Below are 21,335 nucleotides of genomic sequence, written 5' to 3'. Positions count from 1 at the left end.
GATAAGAGAGAGAATGCATATGATTGGTTGATTTTAATAAATTATTTGGTAGCAAAAATTAAATAGAAAATTAAAAAAAGTAAAGGAGAAAGGTAAAATTGTATTTCAAATAGGTTAGGAAGGAGAGGGGGTAGTGAGAATAAGTGAGGGTTTTTCAAAAATTGATTCAACCAAAAGGGGTCAAAGAGATTAAAATTCCTAGACTAGTCTCCACATATCTCATCTCTTTTTCCCTCTTTTTTGTTTTTTTTTTTGTTTTTTTGTTTTTGTCTGAGATCAGTTTACACATACGTATGTAGTCGAGCGGATCCAGAGTGTAAGAGGGTGGAACACGTGCCCCACACTGATTATTGTTACTCTCGTAGATTAATTGGCAATCTCAAACTAGATTATAAGGGTGGTCGGGTGTTCGATGCCTTCCACTTGCTTTTTTTTTTCCTTTTTTCTACACATTTTTTTACATACATATACTTACATACTATTAATTAATGAAAATATTTACGTTGATTTCTTTCATTCTCCAATAATATATGCATTCAGATGAGAAGTTCGTGTTAAGTAATTAAAATAATTAATGGATGGTTGTGATGTTGAAAAAAAAGATTAATACTATTAGTTATTTTTATTATATTTAATATGTGTTATGTGCTAAAAAAATTCCTGGATCCGCCACTGTTTTATATATATATAATACTGCAGTCTGCATGTACTTTTAATTCTTCAGTAATACGACATCATATTTATATACGTAAAATCGTTAGAGTACTGTTAACAGATTTGTATACGTAAAAAAGTTAGAGTTTGAGGTACTGTGTAGTCGTCAGATTTGTATATCCTATATTTAACCTTATAAGATTCGGTCGACATCGATTTGTATATCCTATGTTTGAGATTTCGGTCGACATCGATTTGTATATCCTATGTTTAGTTATAAAAGATTCGGTCGACGTCGATTTGTTTTTCCTTGATATTTTGCAGTGAACCATTATCAACACGTGTGACAAAATGATGAGTGGTTCTGTTAAATCACGCTGAGTCGTCGATAACTGAATGTCGACACGTCACATGGTTGTGATGTTGTGCACAACCTACGTCGTCGCGTCTACCTGGTACGTATACGAATGCGTGTTTCTATTATTGGCATGCTTTGTCTTTTTTATATATTGAGACACTATATTTCTGTCGGATTATTGGGTGATGCATATCATCGATCACCCGATACTCTTTTTTTTTTTTTTTTTATCATTCAATACTTTCGTATATATAATGATAGAATCTATTTTTACGGCGGTGACACCTCGGAAATGCAAATATCTCTATACGTAGTTTGCTTTTATACAATGGATCTATAACCATGATCACAGCAAAGAGATTGATAATGTCTATATACATATAATTCGCCCAACTTGTTCTAGGTGGTGATTGAATGCTCACCATTTTCAAGGATTCTCACCGATTCAAGCCCAAACTTTGTGATAGCACTTTTTATTCTAATTTTCAACATATATAAAAATGTAGATAGGATTATAGGAATAGCCGTATATATATATATATCGTATAAATAAGTTACAGAAAAAGATAATTGAATATATCCCCTATGTTATTTGAGAAATGCGAAAATACATATGCCTTTAGTCTTTTTTTCTTTCTTAATTTTGTTTTGTCAAAAAAACAAAAACAACAAAGAAGACTAGAAGAGTATTTAAGATACTATAATCACTATATATTGCATAAAAACAAATACAACGTGACCGAGTGCAACAATCGGAAGAATATCCGTAGGAATGAAGTTTTCTAACATTCGAACATTTTTTAAAATTTATTCACCACTAGCCGCTGGTGGCAAGAATGTTTTTAGGCACGAGATAATTTTTAAGTAATCGATCGATCTAAAAGTATTAATTAATCTTCGAAGCTGAAAGGGTCAAATCCTTCACCAATAGATTTTCTGAACTCTTTCCAACACTGCTTGGCTTCCGTGTCTTTGTCTAACATCGTGTATATAATTGCCTGTACTTTAGAAAACAACATTAATTTCAGCAACTATAACAATGCGATAAATTTCTACTAATTCTCTATATAATCATGAAAAATAAAAAATAAAGATTTATTATGTTCACGGACCTTATAAAGAGGGATCCGAACATCAGAAATTTGGGCATTCTCGTCATTTAGACAACTATACTCAGCAGCTTCTTGATACCTTTCCTGGAATATTGTCCAAATAAACTAACCATTATTCATAGATTTTAACATGAGATTATATGAGAAAACAGCTGCATGCATGAAAGATTATATGATAAGAATAATTGAATAAAATACCAGCAATATTAAAATTTCAACAAGAGCCATCTGCACGTTGAAGTTGGCCTCAGGCTCGTTTCTGTATCGCATGTTTGCGTCACGAAGGAGCTGCACCGCCTCTTCACATTTTCCTTCCTTCATCTTCCGTACCGCCTCCATCTATATTTCCCACAATTTTAATTTCATTGAGTTTTTTTTTTCATTTAAACTGATTTGAATATATGTATATATGAAGGTAAATACCGAATTTAAATAAGAGGAAGTAACATATATAAGAAAAGCAAAACCGAATAATCCAGCTGTTTGTAGTGGTTCAACAATACTCCTAGCTAGTCTTAAAGGATCAAGATCTCACGTGACACTAAACTATTTGAACAAATATTTATATGTTTGCAGATTGTACCTTGATGGAGTCAATATCGTCCTTTGAAGGCAAAGAAGGGAGCTTGTGAAGATTGAATGGTTTTTGAGAAGGAATGGGTTTAGCCGAAGCAAGCATTGAGCTAACTTCAAAGAGAGACCGCAATGCGAATTTAGCTGGGAAAGGATAGATACCGGAAGTAGCGGATGCGGCTGAAGTCGGCTTCCCGGATATGATCATGTCGGCAGAGCTTGGATAGGCAGCTGCCGCGGCAGTGTAGCTCATATTATTTATCTTAAAGCCAAAGATACTTATGGCGCAAGCTAGTGCTAGGGATGCTCCCGCCGCCATTTTCAATGGCCTTAATTGCTTTTTATCATCGTGAGAATCATTCTTGCTGTTTGATTTGGCGACCGTGATTGGTGATCTGATGATCAAACGGCGGCTTTGACCTCCATTGGAGGGGAAACCAATATATATGTTTTGGAATCTAAGAGTTGGTTTATGTGTGGAAGTGAAATGAGATAAAGGAAGGGTGAGTTTTTGAGTATGGCCTTGAAGAAATGTAGAAGCCATTTTTCTTCCTATGAGTTAATAAAATTGGATTTTTATTGCATTGGTTGATCTTTGTGTTAGGGATTGGTTCTTAAATTTTTAGTTTCCCCATAGACAATTTGAGAGTTTTAGACTTTTAGGTGTGTGAAGGAAAGCATCAATTTGTTACTTCAGACAAAAGAAACTTCAATTTGAAAAAGGCATCAAATGTTTTGCATAAACAAACAGTACTGTTTTGGTATCCTTTCTTTTTCGAATTACATGACAAATGCTTTCTCTATTGGAAATATTCTTTGTTCAATGTGTCTCCTCTATTAAAGTATATTAACTTCTTTACCTATGATGCAAGACTAACATTAGAATAACTTGAATGCTTTCATCTTCCATTTGCAATCCAATTATTGTGTATAAAAGAAAGTTTCGAGAAGGATTAAAAAAAAAAATCATTCCAATAGATAATTTAGGTAAGTATATGGTGAATCAGTCCAAGAACAAGTTTAGCATGAAAACCAAGTATGGAGCAGCAGTTGCACCTGTATTCCTCCTTGCTGCTGCATATGTCGCTTGGAACTACATAAATCGTGGTTTATGGAGAAAGAAAGACGATGAAAATGGTCGAGATACAAGAAAAAGCATCGGTAAAAACATTTCAGAACAAAGAAGAGATGGTAATGTTAAAAACATGGGTAAGGAGGCTTCTTCAGGAAGAGATGAAAGAACCCTCTCAAAATCTGTTTCAATGGGAGCTATTCGAGGAGGAAAATTAGCACTACAGAGATTGCTTGATTTGCACTCATACCGCGGTGACACTTCTTCCCTTGCGAATGCTGAACTCGAATTTGAAGCATTGCTTTCCAAGGAAAAGCCGGACTTCGGGTTGCTTCAGGTTGTTCATATATAGAAACTTTTTTGCTCTTTCGGATCAAATTGCATTTAGTTAATTTCTTCTCCCTCATGCAGAGAGACATTGTAAAAATGGAAATGAGTGGAAAAGAAGCAAAAGGAGCTGAGCTATTGAAAAAGGCATTGGAGAAAGCAAGAAAAGAAGGGAAAGGTCATGAGGCTTATGAGATTGAGATGTTGCTTGTGGAGATGTTGATCTACTTGGTTTGCTTTCTGAATTTCCTTTCTCATATATATGAATTTTTTTCACCATCTTTATAATAAATTTATTTCTTTGTAATAGGGAAACATGGAAGAGGCTTCAAAATGTAAGTGTTTAGAGGATGAAGTCATAACAGATGCAAGACGTCCTCTATATCAGGCAAGTCATATACATAGTAATCCTTAATTCCATTTTTTTACTTATTGTTGTGACCAATGTCGTTTTATCTCTCAGACTATAATCCATTACCTTCAAGGTCATCCTATGAAGCAAGTCGAGGAGACATTCAACAGGTTCAGAGAGATTCAAATTGGTCTACAATGGCCTGGAAGCTCAGAAGAATGTGAAATTGACCAAGTCACATTTGATGAGTTCAAGAAAGTTATGGAATCTCTCAAGCATGAAATCGAAGACGGCAACAAAAGAAAGTTGAAGTTAGTCAAAGATAAAACTATGAGAGATAGTCTTCATTAATTTCAAGCAATATTAGTGTGTTATTATTCAAGAATGATCATAAGATTTGGTACATAAATAATGATACTCTTGACAAAATACATCAAACTAGACCCAAAAAAACATTTAATATACTTATATACATGTATCATTTTCATGATGAAACAAATTTGAATGTATGCTGAAAAATGTTATCAAGTAAGGATGTAATCTTTTGCCAAAAATAGTAAGGATATAAAATGTATCACTGAAATGAATCAAAACGATATTGGCACAATGGTTTAAGAAAAATAAAAGTCTTATTAAAGTAGACGAGCTCTTAGTGGGCCGATTAGAATTGGAAAAAGGCCCAATCATTGTCTCGAGTAGAAGTGATTGTGAATCTGAAATTTGCTTTCTTCTCACAGAGAACCCTAAAACCATTTCCGCGGCGGCGTTTCTCGGAATCAATGGCGAGTCTCCGAAGAGTCCTGCTCAACGTAACTTCCTATTGCCAACGTTCTCTCACTCAATCGTCGTATTCTACGTCGGGGATGTTATCCCGATCGGTGGTCAAGCATGCGAACAATCTCGGTCAAATTCAAGCTAGACATTTCACGACAACGCTTATGAAATCGGGACCAAAGCATAGTGGTACAGAGCAAGGCGTGAAGCGAAACAGTGCAGATCACAGACGTAGATTGCTCGCGGCTAGATTTGAACTGAGAAGAAAGCTATACAAAGCGTTTTGCAAAGATCCAGATCTTCCCAGCGAAATGCGAGACAAGAATCGTTATAAGCTCTCGAAATTGCCGAGAAACAGTGCCTTTGCGAGAATCAGGAACAGATGTGTGTTCACTGGTCGATCTCGTTCTGTGACTGAGCTGTTCCGTGTTTCTCGAATCGTTTTCCGTGGATTAGCATCTAAAGGTGCTTTGATGGGGATAACGAAATCGTCTTGGTAGCTGCATTATGTGACTGATCTATGTAAGTGTTTTTGATTCTCCTTATTTTTCTGTGTTTGCTTAGTTACTTAGATGATGATGATGATGATGAATGAATGATGGTTTGTTTCAGGGAAGAAGCTGATTCTGAAGAAATGGGAGCAAGGAATACAAAGAACGTTTGTGGTAAATACAGTTACCAAAGTAGCTGTTTGTATGATGGTGGTGGAAACATTTTGACACCATCACAAAACTTAGTTTGCTTTTCACTAGTGATGCTCTCTCTTTGTTTTACGATCTTGCTCAGCTATTCTAGCAATTCTCGTTGAATAAGTTATACAAAGTCACAAATCTTGCTTCTTTTTTATGATCTCGATTTTGTAGTTTATTGTAGCAATTGTGGTTGAATTAAGTATGTTATAGACAACTCATAGAGTCATAGACTTGGTGTCTGATGCATTGTTAAGTAGACGGTTATAAGCAAGCAGCTTAGGAGCAATTTAGATGGGACTTTTATGCTGAGGAAGTAGGTGGTAACTCTGTGAAAAGGAGGGAAAACTCACTAAACTAAAACATCAAAACGTAGTAGTTTCATATGAAATCAACCCCCATATTATATGCTAATGTGCCATTTGGGATGGTCAACCAAAATCTAACTAGAAGTAAGCAACACTTTAGATTGACAAGGTATTGTATAGTAAGGTGAAAGCATTCAGCATCTAAGCTTGAGAAAGCGGACATCATCTATGATCAACCATCGTTTAAGGTTAGTGACAGAATCCATGTCAGACTTTTAACATATCTTTACATATGCATCCATGTTAGGGTTGACGGCTTTGACTGAAAACATTTATGCAAAGAAATAATGGCAACAATCATAATGTTTGTGTAACATAATACAATAGTAGCACTTAGGTACTTGTGCTTTGTTTTTCACATTGTTGAAATTCTTGATTGCTTCTTGAAACACTTATTCACATTGCCATTGAGTGTCTCTGAATCTAAAACCAGCCCATTTCTTCAAAAATCTAAAAGATGTCTTTTTCCTCGATCTCCAAAAGATATTGCAACAATCCCTCCCCACTTGTTCTTTTCGTCTACACAGCTCTACCCTTGGACTGATATAAAGAGTAAAAACAAGTTGGCTATTTCTTACAAATAAAAAGAAAGAAAAGAAAAGTGGTTATTGGTCCATATTAGATAAATGAGTAAGAGAGAACCTAGTAAACCACTGCCGTAGAGACCAATGACTACGACCACCACGCGGTTTGTGATGAAGAGGGTCCCAAAATGGATACACTTCTCTACCTATTTTTTAACATATCCTACAAAATCTCAATGGTTTTTATTTAGTTCGATAAAGTATTATTCCGAATGTAAATAGTGGAACAAAAAGAACAGCTGGGAGGATTTTGTTTAAAAGGACACTACACTTCCCAGCTTTCCCTCACTGCCCGAAAAGAACACTGCAGAAACACTTTCCTCTGTTCACAGAGAAAGAGAGAGATGATGCTTTACAGCAACAATAGTTGGAGATCGAATTCCATTTTAATACTTCTACTTGGTCTCTCCATTGTGGCCGCCGCAGACTCCGCCGGCAAAACTTCACCGGTCGAAGACGGTACGCTGTTCACTAACATAATCTCATCACTTTTCTTGGTTTTGTTTTTGGGGGGTATAGCTCATAGTGTTAATGGGTTGACGAAAGCATGATTCTTTTTGCTTCTGTGGTTATTTGATTTCGGAAACCTGACCCATTCTCTCTGTTCTCTCTGTTCCAAGAACAGAGGATTCACCATGGCCTGTTGTACTTAGTTCTTCTTTCTAAAACGGTTTACTTTCAGATCTGTATAACACAAAAAATTGGATAAGAAGGAATTTGAAGTTATAATATCCACTTCGATTAGAAAGTTGGGTTCTAGGGTTTATCCTCAATCTCACTTCTTCTTAGTCCTCTTGTTGCTCAGCACTAAGACTTTTTAAGTCGGCTTGTAATCTTGGGTTTAAATTCATGACTGTCTCAGCTGAGCAATGACTAAAAAAGTTTAACCTCATTAATCCTAGGTTTAAAATATGCTAATTCCAATCTAATCTGTCAGACTGTCACAAATCAGAAAGAAAACAAAAGTTTTTGGATATTTTCGTTAATTTAGTATAGTTGTAGGCCATCCTGGGTCAAAGAATAGAAGAGCCCTCCTCAAGTCCTTGAGAGACAGTTGGATTCAATTCAAGTCTTCAAGTTATAAACTCATCTATTTTAAAAATTTGTCTTTAACTCTTTAGACATCTGAATTAGAATAGCATTAACCCCTTAAAAGTTGTAGTTTAACCGTTCCCGCCATGTGCATTCTTTTGTTGTTAGTTTATTTCTTACAAATACAAAACCCTAATTGTCTCCTTTCTTTTGATAAACTAAAATGAATTAAAATCAATTGTAACTAAAATGTATCTTCCCTAAAGAAAAGGGCACTTGTAACTGTAGAGTGTAGACACAAGACCACAAAATGTAATATGTCACGAGTTAATGCTTGGGACCGAGAGAATAAATGGTTCAATTCTCGTGTTTCGCCTTCACTACTTTTGCTATTTTTAAAAAAATTGGTTTTATCGTATTTTTTTCTCCTTTTGTGTACAAATAATTTAATTACCGTAGTGGCTGATAAATGTGAGCTCACGAGAAACGCGAGAATTGAATGAATGTATTTTGGGATGATATTGTTTGTCTAGATTACAAAATCTTGAAAGAATGAATGGCCCAAAAATGGACGTAAAAGATGAAAGATCTATTGTTGTTATTAAGAGACCAACTAATTGTTATACGTCTCCATCCTAGTATTTTTATTTTCTGACACCATTTTCTTAAATCCCGTAATTATTCCCTTTTTCTCAATAAATTACAACTAACTTTCTTGTTCTGCCGGAATCTTTTTTCAAGGCTTGGTGGTTAACGGCGACTTTGAGACACCGCCGTCAAACGGCTTCCCTGATGACGCAATCATCGAGGACACCTCCGAGATCCCGAGCTGGCGATCCGATGGTACGGTGGAGCTAATCAAGTCCGGTCAAAAACAAGGCGGGATGATCTTGATCGTGCCTGAGGGCCGTCACGCTGTTAGATTAGGAAACGATGCAGAGATCAGCCAAGAACTTACGGTGGAGAAAGGCTCTATCTACTCCGTCACGTTCAGTGCAGCCCGCACATGTGCACAACTCGAGTCGCTGAATGTTTCGGTAGCTTCTTCTGATGAACCTATCGCATCGCAAACCATTGACTTGCAAACGGTGTACAGCGTTCAAGGATGGGATCCATATGCATGGGCGTTTGAAGCGGTTGTGGATCGCGTCCGGTTGGTTTTTAAGAACCCTGGCATGGAGGATGATCCTACTTGTGGACCTATCATTGACGACATTGCCGTTAAGAAGCTCTTTACTCCTGATAAACCCAAAGGTAACGTTATATTTAGGTTTTCGATACCAAAGTTTTATAAATCATCCAATAGAAGAGATTTAGAGTAAAGTTAAAAGTAAAATTTTGTACTTTTTACAGGCAATGCAGTGATTAATGGAGATTTTGAAGAAGGTCCATGGATGTTTAGGAACACTACCTTAGGTGTTCTGCTTCCAACAAACCTCGATGAAGAAATATCGTCTCTTCCTGGATGGACCGTCGAATCGAACCGAGCAGTACGGTTTATTGACTCAGACCATTTCTCGGTCCCCGAGGGGAAGCGAGCTTTGGAACTTTTATCGGGCAAAGAAGGCATAATTTCTCAAATGGTTGAGACAAAGGCGAACATTCCGTACAAGATGTCTTTCTCTTTGGGACACGCAGGGGACAAGTGTAAGGAACCTTTGGCTGTAATGGCTTTTGCTGGAGATCAAGCACAGAACTTTCATTATATGGCGCAAGCAAACTCGAGTTTCGAAAGATCGGAGTTGAACTTCACTGCGAAAGCTGAACGTACGAGGATCGCCTTCTACAGCATTTATTACAATACGAGGACGGACGATATGACTTCATTGTGTGGACCTGTGATTGATGACGTTAAGGTTTGGTTCTCCGGGTCTAGTAGAATTGGATTTAGTTTTCCGCTTTTTATTCTTCTTTCTTTGGTTTTCATCTAGATTGTTCCGGTTCAGAAATTGTATTGGTAGACCGGGAATTAAGACGGGATTCCACGTTGTATGATGTATCGTTGTATGATGGATCGGTTCAAGGTACAAGAAATGACAAAGTACTTATGCAATTCATGAGTTTAGAGCAATCATGCTTAAACAATTATCAAACTAGCTAGGCTATACATTTTTGTAGCTTTATTGCAAATTAATGTAAACTAGTTCTTGGAACCTAGTCAGATTCGTGCAGCTTTTATTTAACAGTTTGAGATAGCTTTCAGTGATATCAATGTCTAAGATTAGTTTCCATTTATGTGGATTGGTCTCTTAGGAAACGAAGAGAACATTTTCAAGGTAATCTTAAAAATTAAAACACTAAAACCATAAACGTGTAGTAAATACATTGCATTATGACACTTAAGTTATCTTTGTCTGCTCGCTCTGTTTCTGCATGAGGAATTATATTGGTCTTTTCAATACACAACGACTTGAATAGCTCATGTGTCTTATATACTAGTGTTTCTTATTTTACATCTTTGATATGAGATCGTAACATGCTTTTCCTTGAGACAATGCTTCATTTATCTCTCTGACCAAATCGAATTTTATTTTGGAACAATTAAACACATTTAGATTTATAAGACTCTTACCATATCAAGAAACAAGATTTTTCAATTCAAATTAATGACAAATGAATGGATTAACTCATATTACTATTTAATATCCCATATTAATATTAGCCCTTTCATATTTCCATGTGAGATCCTACTACTACATTTTTACAATAAAGCATTTATCCATGTACTGATGTACATTGTGTAGCCTAAAAGATGTGTGTATCCGTTTTATGAATTATGACCATCTTCATTAAAACTTCTCAAAATTCAGAAATGACATAGATCTAGAAACTTTGGAAGTCTTCGAGACTGAACATAGAATTCTATTCCACGGAGCTAATTAATGACGTTTCATTGACTTCTATAAATATTATAATATCAAAATTAGGGGAAGAAGTTATCCAATGGTGTAATTATCATTTGCTGATTTTTCTTCACCTTTCCAAAATGATTCTTCAAAGTTCAAATTGTATGTTGGAAGAGGCGGAAGAAAATAGAAAAATCAACATTCAAAAAAGTCTGAATCACAAGAGAAAATGTATTATGATTCTCTTTTCTTTTTTTCTTTTTCTTTTGGTAATGGATTAGATTTTTTTTTCTTAATTTTTTCAAAAGTGTAATGTTTTTTAGATACTTACCCTAATTAAGGCCAACTAATCAGAAGAAATATTTTAAAACGTCGTCCTATAGTTAATTATTTTAATAGAAATGGTTTACATGAATGGTTTAAGAGATCTCTTTAGAATAATATAAACGAACAAAGTAAAGAATCTTCTAAGTCCAAAACGTGAAGACAATAATCTCCAATATGTTTTCACTCCAAGAACTTTCTAAACGTGGTATAAGACTGATAGAAGTTCTAACTGGTATTGGACATATATAAATGATAGATAACTCTTTAATTGCATATAAAATCTATAATTTTCTCATCGTTTTTATATTTGCTACTAAACTAAATTGATAATTTAGTCGTTCTAGTTCTCACTATTTAATCTGTCACATTCAAATATCTCGGCCAGTCAAAATCCAATACATATTAGTTTGTGTTTTATACGACATTACTCGTGTTTATCTTTCTTTCTTTTTTGTTAACACGTATTTGTGTTTATCTCAATGTTTAGATGTTGAAAAGTATATATGCTGATTAATAAATAACAATTTCTTAGTCAACAACTCAATGATAGAATGTTATATAACTCTCTTACATCATTTACATTTTTAAATTGAATGAATTCTCATACTATGCAATCTACCTGGTTAGGGTGAAGTCACAACAACAACAACATTAACTAATAACAACAATTTAAGCTGCATGTCCTAATCAGAATCTCGGTTATTGGTCGCTCATAAGAACAGTTAGAGGTCTTTCAGTCACAATTGAGAGACGACATACATAATTGGATGGGAATCAAAATCAGTTTAATTGCGCTATACGCAACTTGAAACGTCATTATACACCGATAAGCTTTAAAAATAAAATGTTGTGATGGACACGCGCACTATATATGTATGTGTTTGGACATGATTGAAGCTAAACAAGATAATATTTATTAAGAAGAAAATACATAATTATTACTAAATAATGTGTATTATTATACGATTCCAACTTTTATTTGATAATGATTTTTGAGCAAATCAGGTTGATAGGTATGATTGAGACCATCGCCCAAACTACACCTTAAGGTCTTACTATTAGAAACAAACAATTCATTTGGGAATTGAAACCAAAGTCATCTATGGAAGTAACCTCAAAATTTATCTAAGAAACAGTGATGTATTAGAATGGTCAAGTCAACTTATTCACAAAATTACAAAACTATCGTTTATAAATATATAATCTATTTTTCACTTGTGTTACACGATTCCTCTTTTGATATGCAGGAAGAAGAGAAGATCTTACAACGGCTAGAAATAGAAAACTTAATGTGCTATTAATTACAACTTACCAACTAATTAGAACTTTCTATATGAACCGGATCTTCTACAGCAAATCACGGTCAATTCAAAATATTCATCTCTCTCTCTCTCTCCACATGGACAAGACATGATTAAGAAAGTATATAAAAGAAACAGAGCAGAGAAAGACATTTTGTTCCGGTATACCATTGCAATTTGCAAACTGCTTCAATCCAATTTCCCTAAACCTCTTAGAAAATTCTGCAAAACCCACCAAACAAAGAACACCAAGAAAGACAAAAGGCAGGCAAGACTACAAAGCAAAACCTTCTTCTTCTTCTTCTTCTCGTTACTCAAATCATTTCCATATATACGCAAAAACCATTAAGACAAGCTAGAAACAAAGAAACATGGTTTTCTCTGTTTCTATATTTGCCTCTCTTGCACCATACTTAATCTCAGCATTTCTTCTTTTCCTTCTCGTCGAGCAACTCTCTTACCTTTTCAAGAAACGAAACATCCCTGGCCCTTTCTTCGTCCCTCCAATCATCGGAAACGCCGTTGCACTCGTTCGTGACCCCACTTCCTTCTGGGACAAGCAATCCTCCACGGCGAACATCTCAGGCCTCTCCGCCAACTACCTCATCGGAAAATTCATCGTCTATATCAGAGACACTGAGCTTTCCCATCAAATCTTCTCAAACGTTCGTCCCGATGCCTTCCACCTTATCGGACATCCCTTTGGTAAGAAGCTCTTCGGTGACCACAACCTTATATACATGTTCGGCGAGGATCACAAATCCGTTCGCCGTCAGCTAGCACCTAACTTCACTCCCAAGGCACTGTCCACTTACTCTGCCCTCCAGCAATTAGTTATTCTCCGTCATCTACGGCAGTGGGAGGGGAGTACCTCCGGCGGATCTCGTCCAGTGTCACTGCGACAGCTTGTCCGTGAACTCAACCTAGAAACTTCGCAGACGGTTTTTGTTGGACCCTACCTTGACAAGGAAGCCAAGAACAGGTTCCGTACTGATTATAATTTGTTCAATCTCGGATCCATGGCTCTCCCCATAGACCTCCCTGGCTTTGCGTTCGGCGAGGCTCGCAGGGCTGTAAAGAGGCTAGGGGAGACGCTCGGCATTTGCGCGGGAAAATCCAAAGCGAGGATGGCAGCAGGAGAAGAACCAGCATGCCTAATCGATTTCTGGATGCAGGCGATCGTCGCGGAGAATCCGCAGCCACCGCACTCGGGAGACGAAGAGATCGGTGGTTTGCTCTTCGATTTTCTCTTTGCCGCTCAAGACGCGTCCACGTCATCACTCCTCTGGGCCGTGACGCTTCTTGATTCAGAGCCAGAGGTGCTGAACAGAGTAAGAGAAGAAGTAGCCAAGATCTGGTCACCTGAGTCCAACGCCTTGATCACCGTTGATCAGCTCGCAGAGATGAAGTATACACGCTCCGTGGCGCGTGAGGTCATTAGATACAGGCCTCCTGCAACTATGGTCCCACACGTCGCTGCTATAGACTTCCCTCTCACGGAAACGTACACTATCCCAAAAGGTACAATTGTCTTTCCTTCGGTTTTCGACTCCTCGTTCCAAGGGTTTACTGAACCGGACCGGTTTGATCCTGACCGGTTTAGCGAGACAAGACAAGAGGACCAGGTGTTCAAACGCAACTTCCTAGCTTTTGGATGGGGGCCTCACCAATGCGTAGGCCAGCGTTACGCGTTGAACCACCTCGTACTCTTCATTGCAATGTTCTCGTCGTTGTTGGATTTCAAGAGGCTTCGATCAGACGGTTGTGATGAGATCGTGTACTGCCCTACTATATCGCCCAAGGATGGGTGCACCGTGTTCTTGTCTAGGCGCGTCGCAAAGTATCCCAACTTTTCCTAAATTTTTTGGATTTTTCTTAAATTTATTCTTGGTGGTCAAAGAAACCAGTGTGAATTTATCACTTTTCGTGATGTGTCTCTCGAAGTGAGTGGCCCACGAGTGTTCTTGTCTTATTGAATTTGAGAAGACTTGTCTTTGTTTTGCCATGTCTTCACCATATTTGTTTTGTGTTGTCTTCCAGTGAACATCAGTGATGTTACAACGTGTTTCATACTTGTATTTTTTTTCTTGCCGACTTTATTCTTTGTCCGTAACTCTCGTTAACTGATCAATTCGTCCATTTTGTATTACATTACCCAAATCATTGATTGGTTTCGTGCTACTTAAACAAAGACTTTTGAACCATGTTATTGTTTTTCTTTGTACCAAATCAAGATTTCTATCACACGAGATCTCTAGGGATATAAATCCAGGGTTTTGTCTAGCTATGATAATTGGTTCCACATCGAAAATTCTTTGGGTGTAGCATGTGTATGTGAGGTAGTGGAACATGAGGACCGATCGTGGCCTAACGTTCGATCTTCTGAGGAAATTGCAGTAGTTGAAGACGCTGATTGAAACAAACGAAGGTCTACTAGATATAAGAACGGTTGTGATATACATTCAGACAAAATGAATTAAGAATTTATCAGCTAGATTCACGGAATAGGAATCTAACGAAAAACAAAAATGAGAGTATACGATTCGAATGATTTCAAAATCTGAAATCGGAAAATATAGGCCCATTGTAGCCCAATATTGACCATTATATATTAGCAGACGGCCCATGTATGAAACTACCCGTGTTCACCCAAAAACAGATAAATATTGTGATCTTTCAACTCCAAATTATAATGTGATTTTCCAACATAAAAGAAATATATGAACGGGTGAGATCCTGCGAACGTCGCAAAAATTTGTTTCTTACAACATTTATATCTCCCAGCGACCACTACAGACAAAAATTTAATTTAGATTAAATGTTGCCGAATTAATAATAGGGAGTGAATGTGTGTGCAGCAACACGTGCAAAGCGTGATCAGCACTTGACCAGAGTGACAAACCTACCAATCAACTTTGCAATGAATTATTTGCGTTCTCGTAACTGTAGGAGTAATTTAAATACTTGCATATGAATGATTATATAGCCTCAATCACATTACATTAATGATTATAAACGTACCTTTCGAGCTCTGCTGTTTAATAGAAGAAAATTATATAATCACATTACATTAGTTTGTTAGTTTTAACTACACGCAATATTTCTATAAACATTTTTTATATACTCATATTTTTTTATCTTATTTTTTTTTGTAAATTGCATGTCATTGTGAGTTAACTGTTTTTTTTGTAAAACAGAGTAGAGATTGAAGATTTGACAAAAGTTTTCAGGTATGGCTCTAAGCTCGAAGAACCAATTAAGCTGAAAATGTTTTTTTTGTAATAGATGATTTAGATGAACGATCCTAAACTCTCGTTAGCACTTGTAACAACTTTGATCACTTCTTTTTGAATTTAATTTAACATAAAATTCAAAAGAAAAGAAGTTAATGTGGTGTTATATAAGAGTAACATTACGTTTTAATTAAACCAAAAAGAAAAAAGACATTCAGTTTTAATGGACGAAACCGAAATTTTGAATTTGACACAACGCAATAACGCATGCATGCATTTTGACACGAGAGCACACTGTATGAGAAATGTAAACAGGTACTATTGGTTTAGTTAGGTGCAGATTCAAAGACTACTTATTAATATAGCAAACAGATTATATATATAACAAAAAAAATCTCTCTACTTTTTTTTTAATAAAAAAACAGAGTATATAAAAACTACTGACTACATTTGTTCACAATTACTAGTTAATATACCATAATATTGAAAATATAGAGACTAGTAGCTAATGACTGTTTGATGTCATTGTCGTAACATCACGTTAGTTGGCGTACATTCATGCTTCTTTGGATTCCAATCTTCCTAAATCTTTTTCTTATATAGTAGCCTTGTTTGTTTTTTTTACTTCGCTACACTTGTGTATGTATTACTTCTTGTAAAGCATATTTTCATTATTAATAATATTTACATGTTTAGAAAAAAAAAACATCAAGTTGGTTACACCAACCATATATATTTTCACGTATGTATCAGACAAATTACTAATTACAGTGGAAACTGTATTAACAATCATAGCTTTTATATATATAGCCTTTATGTAATTTTTGGTTTTCATGTTAAAATAAGCCAGGCCCTAAGAGAGTGTCATACCCTTATATATTGTTTACTGCATATTCACAAAACTCAAATACAGAGCAGAAACCTTTAAGAGAAGATCTAATAAGAAAGAAGAGGAAAAAAAAGGATGGTTTTCTCAGTTTCCATTTTTGCCTCTCTCGCTCCGTACTTAGTCTCTGCGTTACTACTCTTCTTTCTCATCGAGCAGCTCTCTTACCTCGTCAAGAAACGTAACCTCCCTGGTCCTCTCTTTGTCCCTCCGATCATCGGAAACGCCATTTCACTCGTCCGTGATCCTACTTCCTTCTGGTTCAAGCAATCCGACACGGCAGGCACTTCCCCTGGCCTCGCTGCTAACTACCTCATCGGCAAATTCATCATCTACATCAGAGACACAGAGCTTTCTCATCAAATATTCTCCAACGTTCGTCTTGAAGCTTTTCACCCTCTAGGACATCCTTTTGGCAAACAACTATTCGGTGATCATAGCCTAATCTACTTGTTTGGTGAGGATCACAAAACTGTTCGCCGTCACCTTGCTCCTAACTTCACCCCCAAGGCACTCTCCACTTACTCTGATCTCCAACAAATAGTTATGCTCCGTCATCTACGACAGTGGGAGGAAAGTTTCTCCGGCGGAACTAAGCCGGTTTCTATGCGAGACCTTGTCCGTGAACTCAATCTTGAGACTTCTCAAACGGTTTTCGTTGGACCCTACCTTGACAAGGAAGCTAGGAACACGTTCTGTACTGATTACAATCTGTTCAATCTCGGATCTATGGCGCTCCCGATCAACCTGCCCGGCTTTGCGTTCAACAAGGCTCGCCGGGCGGTAATGAACCTGGAGAAGACGCTCTCCGTCTGTGCGGGAAAATCCAAAAAGAGGATGGCTACAGGAGAGGAGCCAACATGCTTAATCGATTTTTGGATGCATGCATTCGTCACGGAGATAGAATCCGGTAATCCACCGCCGCTTCACTCCGAAGACGAAGCCATCGGCGGTTTGCTCTTCGATTTTCTCTTTGCCGCACAAGACGCGTCGACGTCATCACTCCTTTGGGCGGTGACGTTTCTAGAATCTCATCCGAAAGTGCTGAGCAAAGTGAGGGAGGAAGTGGCCAAGATTTGGTCACCTCAGTCTGGCCATCTGATCACGGCCGATCAGCTCGCGGAGATGAAGTATACTCGCGCTGTGGCACGTGAGGTGGTGAGATATCGACCACCGGCAACTATGGTCCCACACATTGCTACTAATGATTTCCCTCTTACAGAATCGTACACTATCCCAAAAGGTACAATAGTGTTTCCCTCGGTTTTCGACGCCTCGTTTCAAGGGTTTACTGAACCGAACCGGTTCGATCCGGACCGGTTTAGTGAGACAAGGCAAGAGGATCAAGTGTTCAAACGAAACTACCTAGCTTTTGGATGGGGTGCACACCAATGCGTAGGCCAGCGTTACGCATTGAACCACCTCGTGCTCTTCATCGCTATGTTCTCATCGTTGTTTGATTTCAAGAGACTTCAATCGGACGGTTGCGATGACATCATATACTGTCCCACGATATCGCCAAAGGACGGGTGCACGGTGTTCTTGTCTAAGCGCATCGTAACGTATCCGAACCTCTGATTTGGATTTTTGTTACAAATTATTGGTGATCAAAGTCAATACTCATGAGTGTGATTACTATTATTGTTGTTCGTGATCGTGATGTGTCTCGTGAGGTGAGTTCCACTAGAGCGTTATGTCTTGTTGAATTTGAGAAGTCATTGTTTTGCCATTAATCTGTACTGTCTTATTTTGTTTGGACCCCAGTGATTCTATAACGTGTTTCATGTATTTTATGTCATTTTCTCTATTTTTCGATTCAAATAGAGATAACAATATCGCCTCGTGGTATATAACGACAGAAAGCCAAAACCGTAAAAGAATTCACACATTCTCGGTATTATTGTACATTTGGATCGTTAAGATATACTAATATACATATACAACCCTATAGTTCCTGTTAGATTTTTACATTTCATTTTCTTATTTACATTTTTGTAAGATAATTAATATTAATATTTTATCTATACGATTAGCAAGATAAAATAACACTGTGACGATAGGTGTAGTAAAGTGTTGATGTCGCAAAGTAAACAATTCCGAAATTTGATGGCACTATGGTTGCCATGAAGTCACCCATGTTTTCTCTTAGAAAAAATTTGATTCCTAGTTTTTTATTCTCTTTTTGTGTCAACTGTCAAGGTTTCACACTTTCAATTATATAGGTTCTAGCTACTAACCAAAGTTTAAGACCTGATTATTTATTTTAATGATATTTACAATTTAGCCATAAAAGCAAAGTACGTAAAAACTGAGAAGATTTACTATTATTGTATATAGTTATCTTATAGTATAGAGAGTATGTACAGATTGATATTTCTATAAATTAATCTTAGTTTTGGTTTAAGTTTTGGTTTATGGCTTATGGTTTAAGCCTTTGGTTAAGTTGTATATAAACCCCCAATTGTATTATTTTCTAAATTAATGAGAATGAGATTTAATTGCTAATATTTACAATGCGAAGAAAAATATATCTGAAGATGCTGACATATGATTTTGACATATGTATTGATTTCTTGTCAAACAATTATGTTTGGATAGGAGTTGCTGAGCATCTTGATTAAACAGTACAATTTAATCATATACAAGTCCTTTTGTCATCGTCGAGAGTCTTCATCAATGGCGTTGGCGTGTCACAATTATGCAATGAATGTGTGAGATACACAGTATGCAATAACGACCTTGATTACCTTTTTTTTTTTTTTTTCTTTCTTGCGCTCGTGTTTGCGTGTCCTCATCACCCACTAATTTACTTCGTTGGATCTCACAATGCTACTATAGAGTGGATTGGACCTATATATGTGTGTTTGGGCTTTGTCGTAACCCACATCTGTCTTCTGTCGTTTTGCTTTAAACAGATAAAGTTTGGTAGTTTTTCACTTTCATATTTTTTGGTTAATGATTTTCACTTTCACCCCTCTTCAAATAAAATGGTTTTTTTTTTTTTTTTTTTTTTTTCCCGTATGTGTGTGTGCACTATTTGGCCTGGTAAGGATATAATATTGAAACTTGCTACAAAAATTTGACTAGAGAGAAATAATAAAATGAGGAGGAGGAAATAACCAAATTTCGGGTGGGCTAAGACTTGATTACAATTAACAGCCCATTGGGCTTTTATGATATCAGTTTTAGAATTAGGGTTTTTGGGCAGATGCTCATTTATAAAGAAGAAGAACCCTAGCCGCTTATATTTGGTTGAGGTTTCCACCGCATTGTCTCTCTCCAGACGAAAAATGGGTGCTTTCAGGGTAAGCTCTTTGATTCCTTGTTGATTTCAATGACACTATTTGCTGCTGATTCAAGTTTCGGACTCGAAGAAAGAATCTGATCTAAGCTTTGTCTGGTTTCATTTGCAGTTTCACCAGTACCAGGTTGTGGGAAGAGCTCTCCCGACAGAGAAGGATGTGCAGCCTAAGATTTACAGGATGAAGCTCTGGGCTACGAACGAGGTTCGTGCCAAGTCCAAGTTCTGGTTAGTAATCATATTCTTTCTCTCTCTCTTTTCCATTTTTGTTGCTGCTGAGAATGATATGAGCTTGATCTTTAATTAGAGTGTGTTATTTGGATTAGGTATTTCTTGAGGAAGCTCAAGAAGGTGAAGAAGAGTAATGGACAGATGCTCGCCATCAACGAGGTACTTGTTCATTTGTGAAATGACGCAATCTCGTTTGACTTCTTATATCTTATTGAGTTAGGCACTTAGATTCATTTATCTGGAAAGTGAATGTATTTGCTTGACTAGAACACTAGGGTTTTGATTGATCACGTTTGCGTCTTTGTTTAACCTATAAATGCAGAGTCTTTTGTTTGCCTGACTATTATACAATACTTTTATGTAACTTTCAAATAGCCTGATCATGCAAATCTCTCATGGCTTTGAATCTATTTGTATCATACTTCTAATTTTGCTGATTCTGATAATTTCTTTGTCTGTTAGTCTAGGTTAATACTTTTCATTTGCTGTCTGTCATCAAATGAGAAAACTTAGATTCACCAAAGTCTCTTACTTGATTCTCTCGACTTGCTATTGAATCGAAATTGAAACCATATCACGTTTTTATCATGAGTTTATATTGTTTGATTGCTCCTTGGCCCCTCTCTTGACTAATGTAATCTATTACCAAATTGTTTGCACAGATCTATGAGAAGAACCCAACAACGATCAAGAACTTCGGTATTTGGTTGAGGTACCAGAGTAGAACTGGGTACCACAACATGTACAAGGAGTACCGTGACACCACTCTTAACGGAGCTGTTGAGCAGATGTACACTGAGATGGCATCCCGTCACCGTGTCAGATTCCCTTGCATTCAGATCATCAAGACAGCCACTGTCCCAGCCAAGCTGTGCAAGAGAGAGAGCACTAAACAGTTCCACAACAGCAAGATCAAGTTCCCATTGGTGTTCCGCAAGGTTAGACCACCAAGCAGGAAGCTGAAGACGACTTACAAGGCCAACAAGCCCAACTTGTTCATGTAAAACGTCTCTGATTGACTCTTTTTTGGGGTGGAATCGATGTTGAAGCTGTGCTCTCTCCCGTTTTGGATTTTATCGGTTATTTTTGTTTTTCAATATGTTAGGCGTACTCATGAATGTGAACTCGACTTTGTCTGGATTTTATGCTTCTTGTTTCCTACTTATGAAAAAACCTTTCCCTTAATTCCTATATTTTGTGCTCTTTATTGTGTTAACAACCATCGCTTCTTTAAAGTGAAAGATTTTAAGTCTTGGACTGTGATACCAACTTGGTGTCAGTTAAAATACGTTTCCTCTACTGTAATTTTGCCTTC

At 36.9% G+C, this 21,335-nt stretch overlaps 7 protein-coding genes across 14 annotated transcripts; 6 read left to right on the top strand and 1 right to left on the bottom strand.

Moving 5' to 3' along the window:
• Positions 1-1,600: 1,600 nt before the first annotated feature.
• Positions 1,601-3,326, bottom strand: AT2G34540 (uncharacterized protein). 2 transcript variants are annotated; one of them, NM_001036405.2, is made up of 4 exons: positions 2,708-3,326; positions 2,323-2,463; positions 2,125-2,208; positions 1,601-2,010 (listed from the first exon to the last, which is right to left on the bottom strand). In NM_001036405.2, the coding sequence occupies exons 1-4, from the start codon at positions 3,239-3,241 to the stop codon at positions 1,903-1,905; spliced, it is 867 nt and encodes a 288-aa protein (NP_001031482.1). In that variant the 5' UTR covers positions 3,242-3,326; the 3' UTR covers positions 1,601-1,902. The 2 variants fall into 2 exon arrangements, with proteins under 2 accessions (NP_001031482.1, NP_001318354.1); NM_001336521.1 differs by having other exon boundaries at positions 1,710-2,015; positions 2,708-3,283.
• A 259-nt stretch (positions 3,327-3,585) lies between these two features.
• On the top strand, positions 3,586-5,035 carry AT2G34530 (uncharacterized protein). 5 transcript variants are annotated; one of them, NM_001336518.1, is made up of 4 exons: positions 3,586-4,106; positions 4,181-4,327; positions 4,407-4,484; positions 4,560-5,035. In NM_001336518.1, the coding sequence occupies exons 1-4, from the start codon at positions 3,591-3,593 to the stop codon at positions 4,797-4,799; spliced, it is 981 nt and encodes a 326-aa protein (NP_001325203.1). In that variant the 5' UTR covers positions 3,586-3,590; the 3' UTR covers positions 4,800-5,035. The 5 variants fall into 5 exon arrangements, with proteins under 5 accessions (NP_001325203.1, NP_001325204.1, NP_001325205.1 ...); NM_001336519.1 differs by having other exon boundaries at positions 3,616-4,106; positions 4,560-4,994; NM_129005.3 differs by having other exon boundaries at positions 3,695-4,106; positions 4,560-4,978.
• A 120-nt stretch (positions 5,036-5,155) lies between these two features.
• RPS14 (mitochondrial ribosomal protein S14) lies at positions 5,156-6,232 on the top strand. Its single transcript, NM_179901.3, has 2 exons — positions 5,156-5,744; positions 5,835-6,232. Exon 1 carries the CDS (start codon positions 5,228-5,230, stop codon positions 5,720-5,722), a length of 495 nt encoding a protein of 164 aa, NP_850232.1. The 5' UTR covers positions 5,156-5,227; the 3' UTR covers positions 5,723-5,744; positions 5,835-6,232.
• A 721-nt stretch (positions 6,233-6,953) lies between these two features.
• Positions 6,954-10,046, top strand: AT2G34510 (choice-of-anchor C domain protein, putative (Protein of unknown function, DUF642)). Of its 2 annotated transcripts, NM_129003.5 has the most exons (3): positions 6,954-7,322; positions 8,637-9,149; positions 9,249-10,046. In NM_129003.5, exons 1-3 carry the CDS (start codon positions 7,208-7,210, stop codon positions 9,824-9,826), a joined length of 1,206 nt encoding a protein of 401 aa, NP_180998.1. In that variant the 5' UTR covers positions 6,954-7,207; the 3' UTR covers positions 9,827-10,046. The 2 variants fall into 2 exon arrangements, with proteins under 2 accessions (NP_180998.1, NP_001324678.1); NM_001336517.1 differs by having other exon boundaries at positions 7,061-9,149.
• Positions 10,047-12,322: 2,276 nt separating this feature from the next.
• On the top strand, positions 12,323-14,567 carry CYP710A1 (cytochrome P450, family 710, subfamily A, polypeptide 1). Its single transcript, NM_129002.3, has one exon. It carries the CDS (start codon positions 12,741-12,743, stop codon positions 14,226-14,228), a length of 1,488 nt encoding a protein of 495 aa, NP_180997.1. The 5' UTR covers positions 12,323-12,740; the 3' UTR covers positions 14,229-14,567.
• Positions 14,568-16,383: 1,816 nt separating this feature from the next.
• Positions 16,384-18,434, top strand: CYP710A2 (cytochrome P450, family 710, subfamily A, polypeptide 2). Its single transcript, NM_129001.3, has one exon. The coding sequence runs from the start codon at positions 16,567-16,569 to the stop codon at positions 18,064-18,066; it is 1,500 nt and encodes a 499-aa protein (NP_180996.1). The 5' UTR covers positions 16,384-16,566; the 3' UTR covers positions 18,067-18,434.
• Positions 18,435-19,530: 1,096 nt separating this feature from the next.
• Positions 19,531-21,316, top strand: AT2G34480 (Ribosomal protein L18ae/LX family protein). Of its 2 annotated transcripts, none has more exons than NM_001336516.1 (4): positions 19,531-19,793; positions 19,902-20,017; positions 20,116-20,179; positions 20,683-21,316. In NM_001336516.1, exons 1-4 carry the CDS (start codon positions 19,662-19,664, stop codon positions 21,022-21,024), a joined length of 654 nt encoding a protein of 217 aa, NP_001323764.1. In that variant the 5' UTR covers positions 19,531-19,661; the 3' UTR covers positions 21,025-21,316. The 2 variants fall into 2 exon arrangements, with proteins under 2 accessions (NP_001323764.1, NP_180995.1); NM_129000.4 differs by having other exon boundaries at positions 19,701-19,793; positions 20,683-21,307.
• Positions 21,317-21,335: the final 19 nt, after the last annotated feature.

The sequence above is a fragment of the Arabidopsis thaliana genome, chromosome 2 (assembly GCF_000001735.4).
Source record: "Arabidopsis thaliana chromosome 2, partial sequence".
In the NCBI taxonomy this organism is placed as follows: Eukaryota; Viridiplantae; Streptophyta; class Magnoliopsida; order Brassicales; family Brassicaceae; genus Arabidopsis; species Arabidopsis thaliana.
This window is presented reverse-complemented; position numbering and strand designations above follow the sequence as displayed.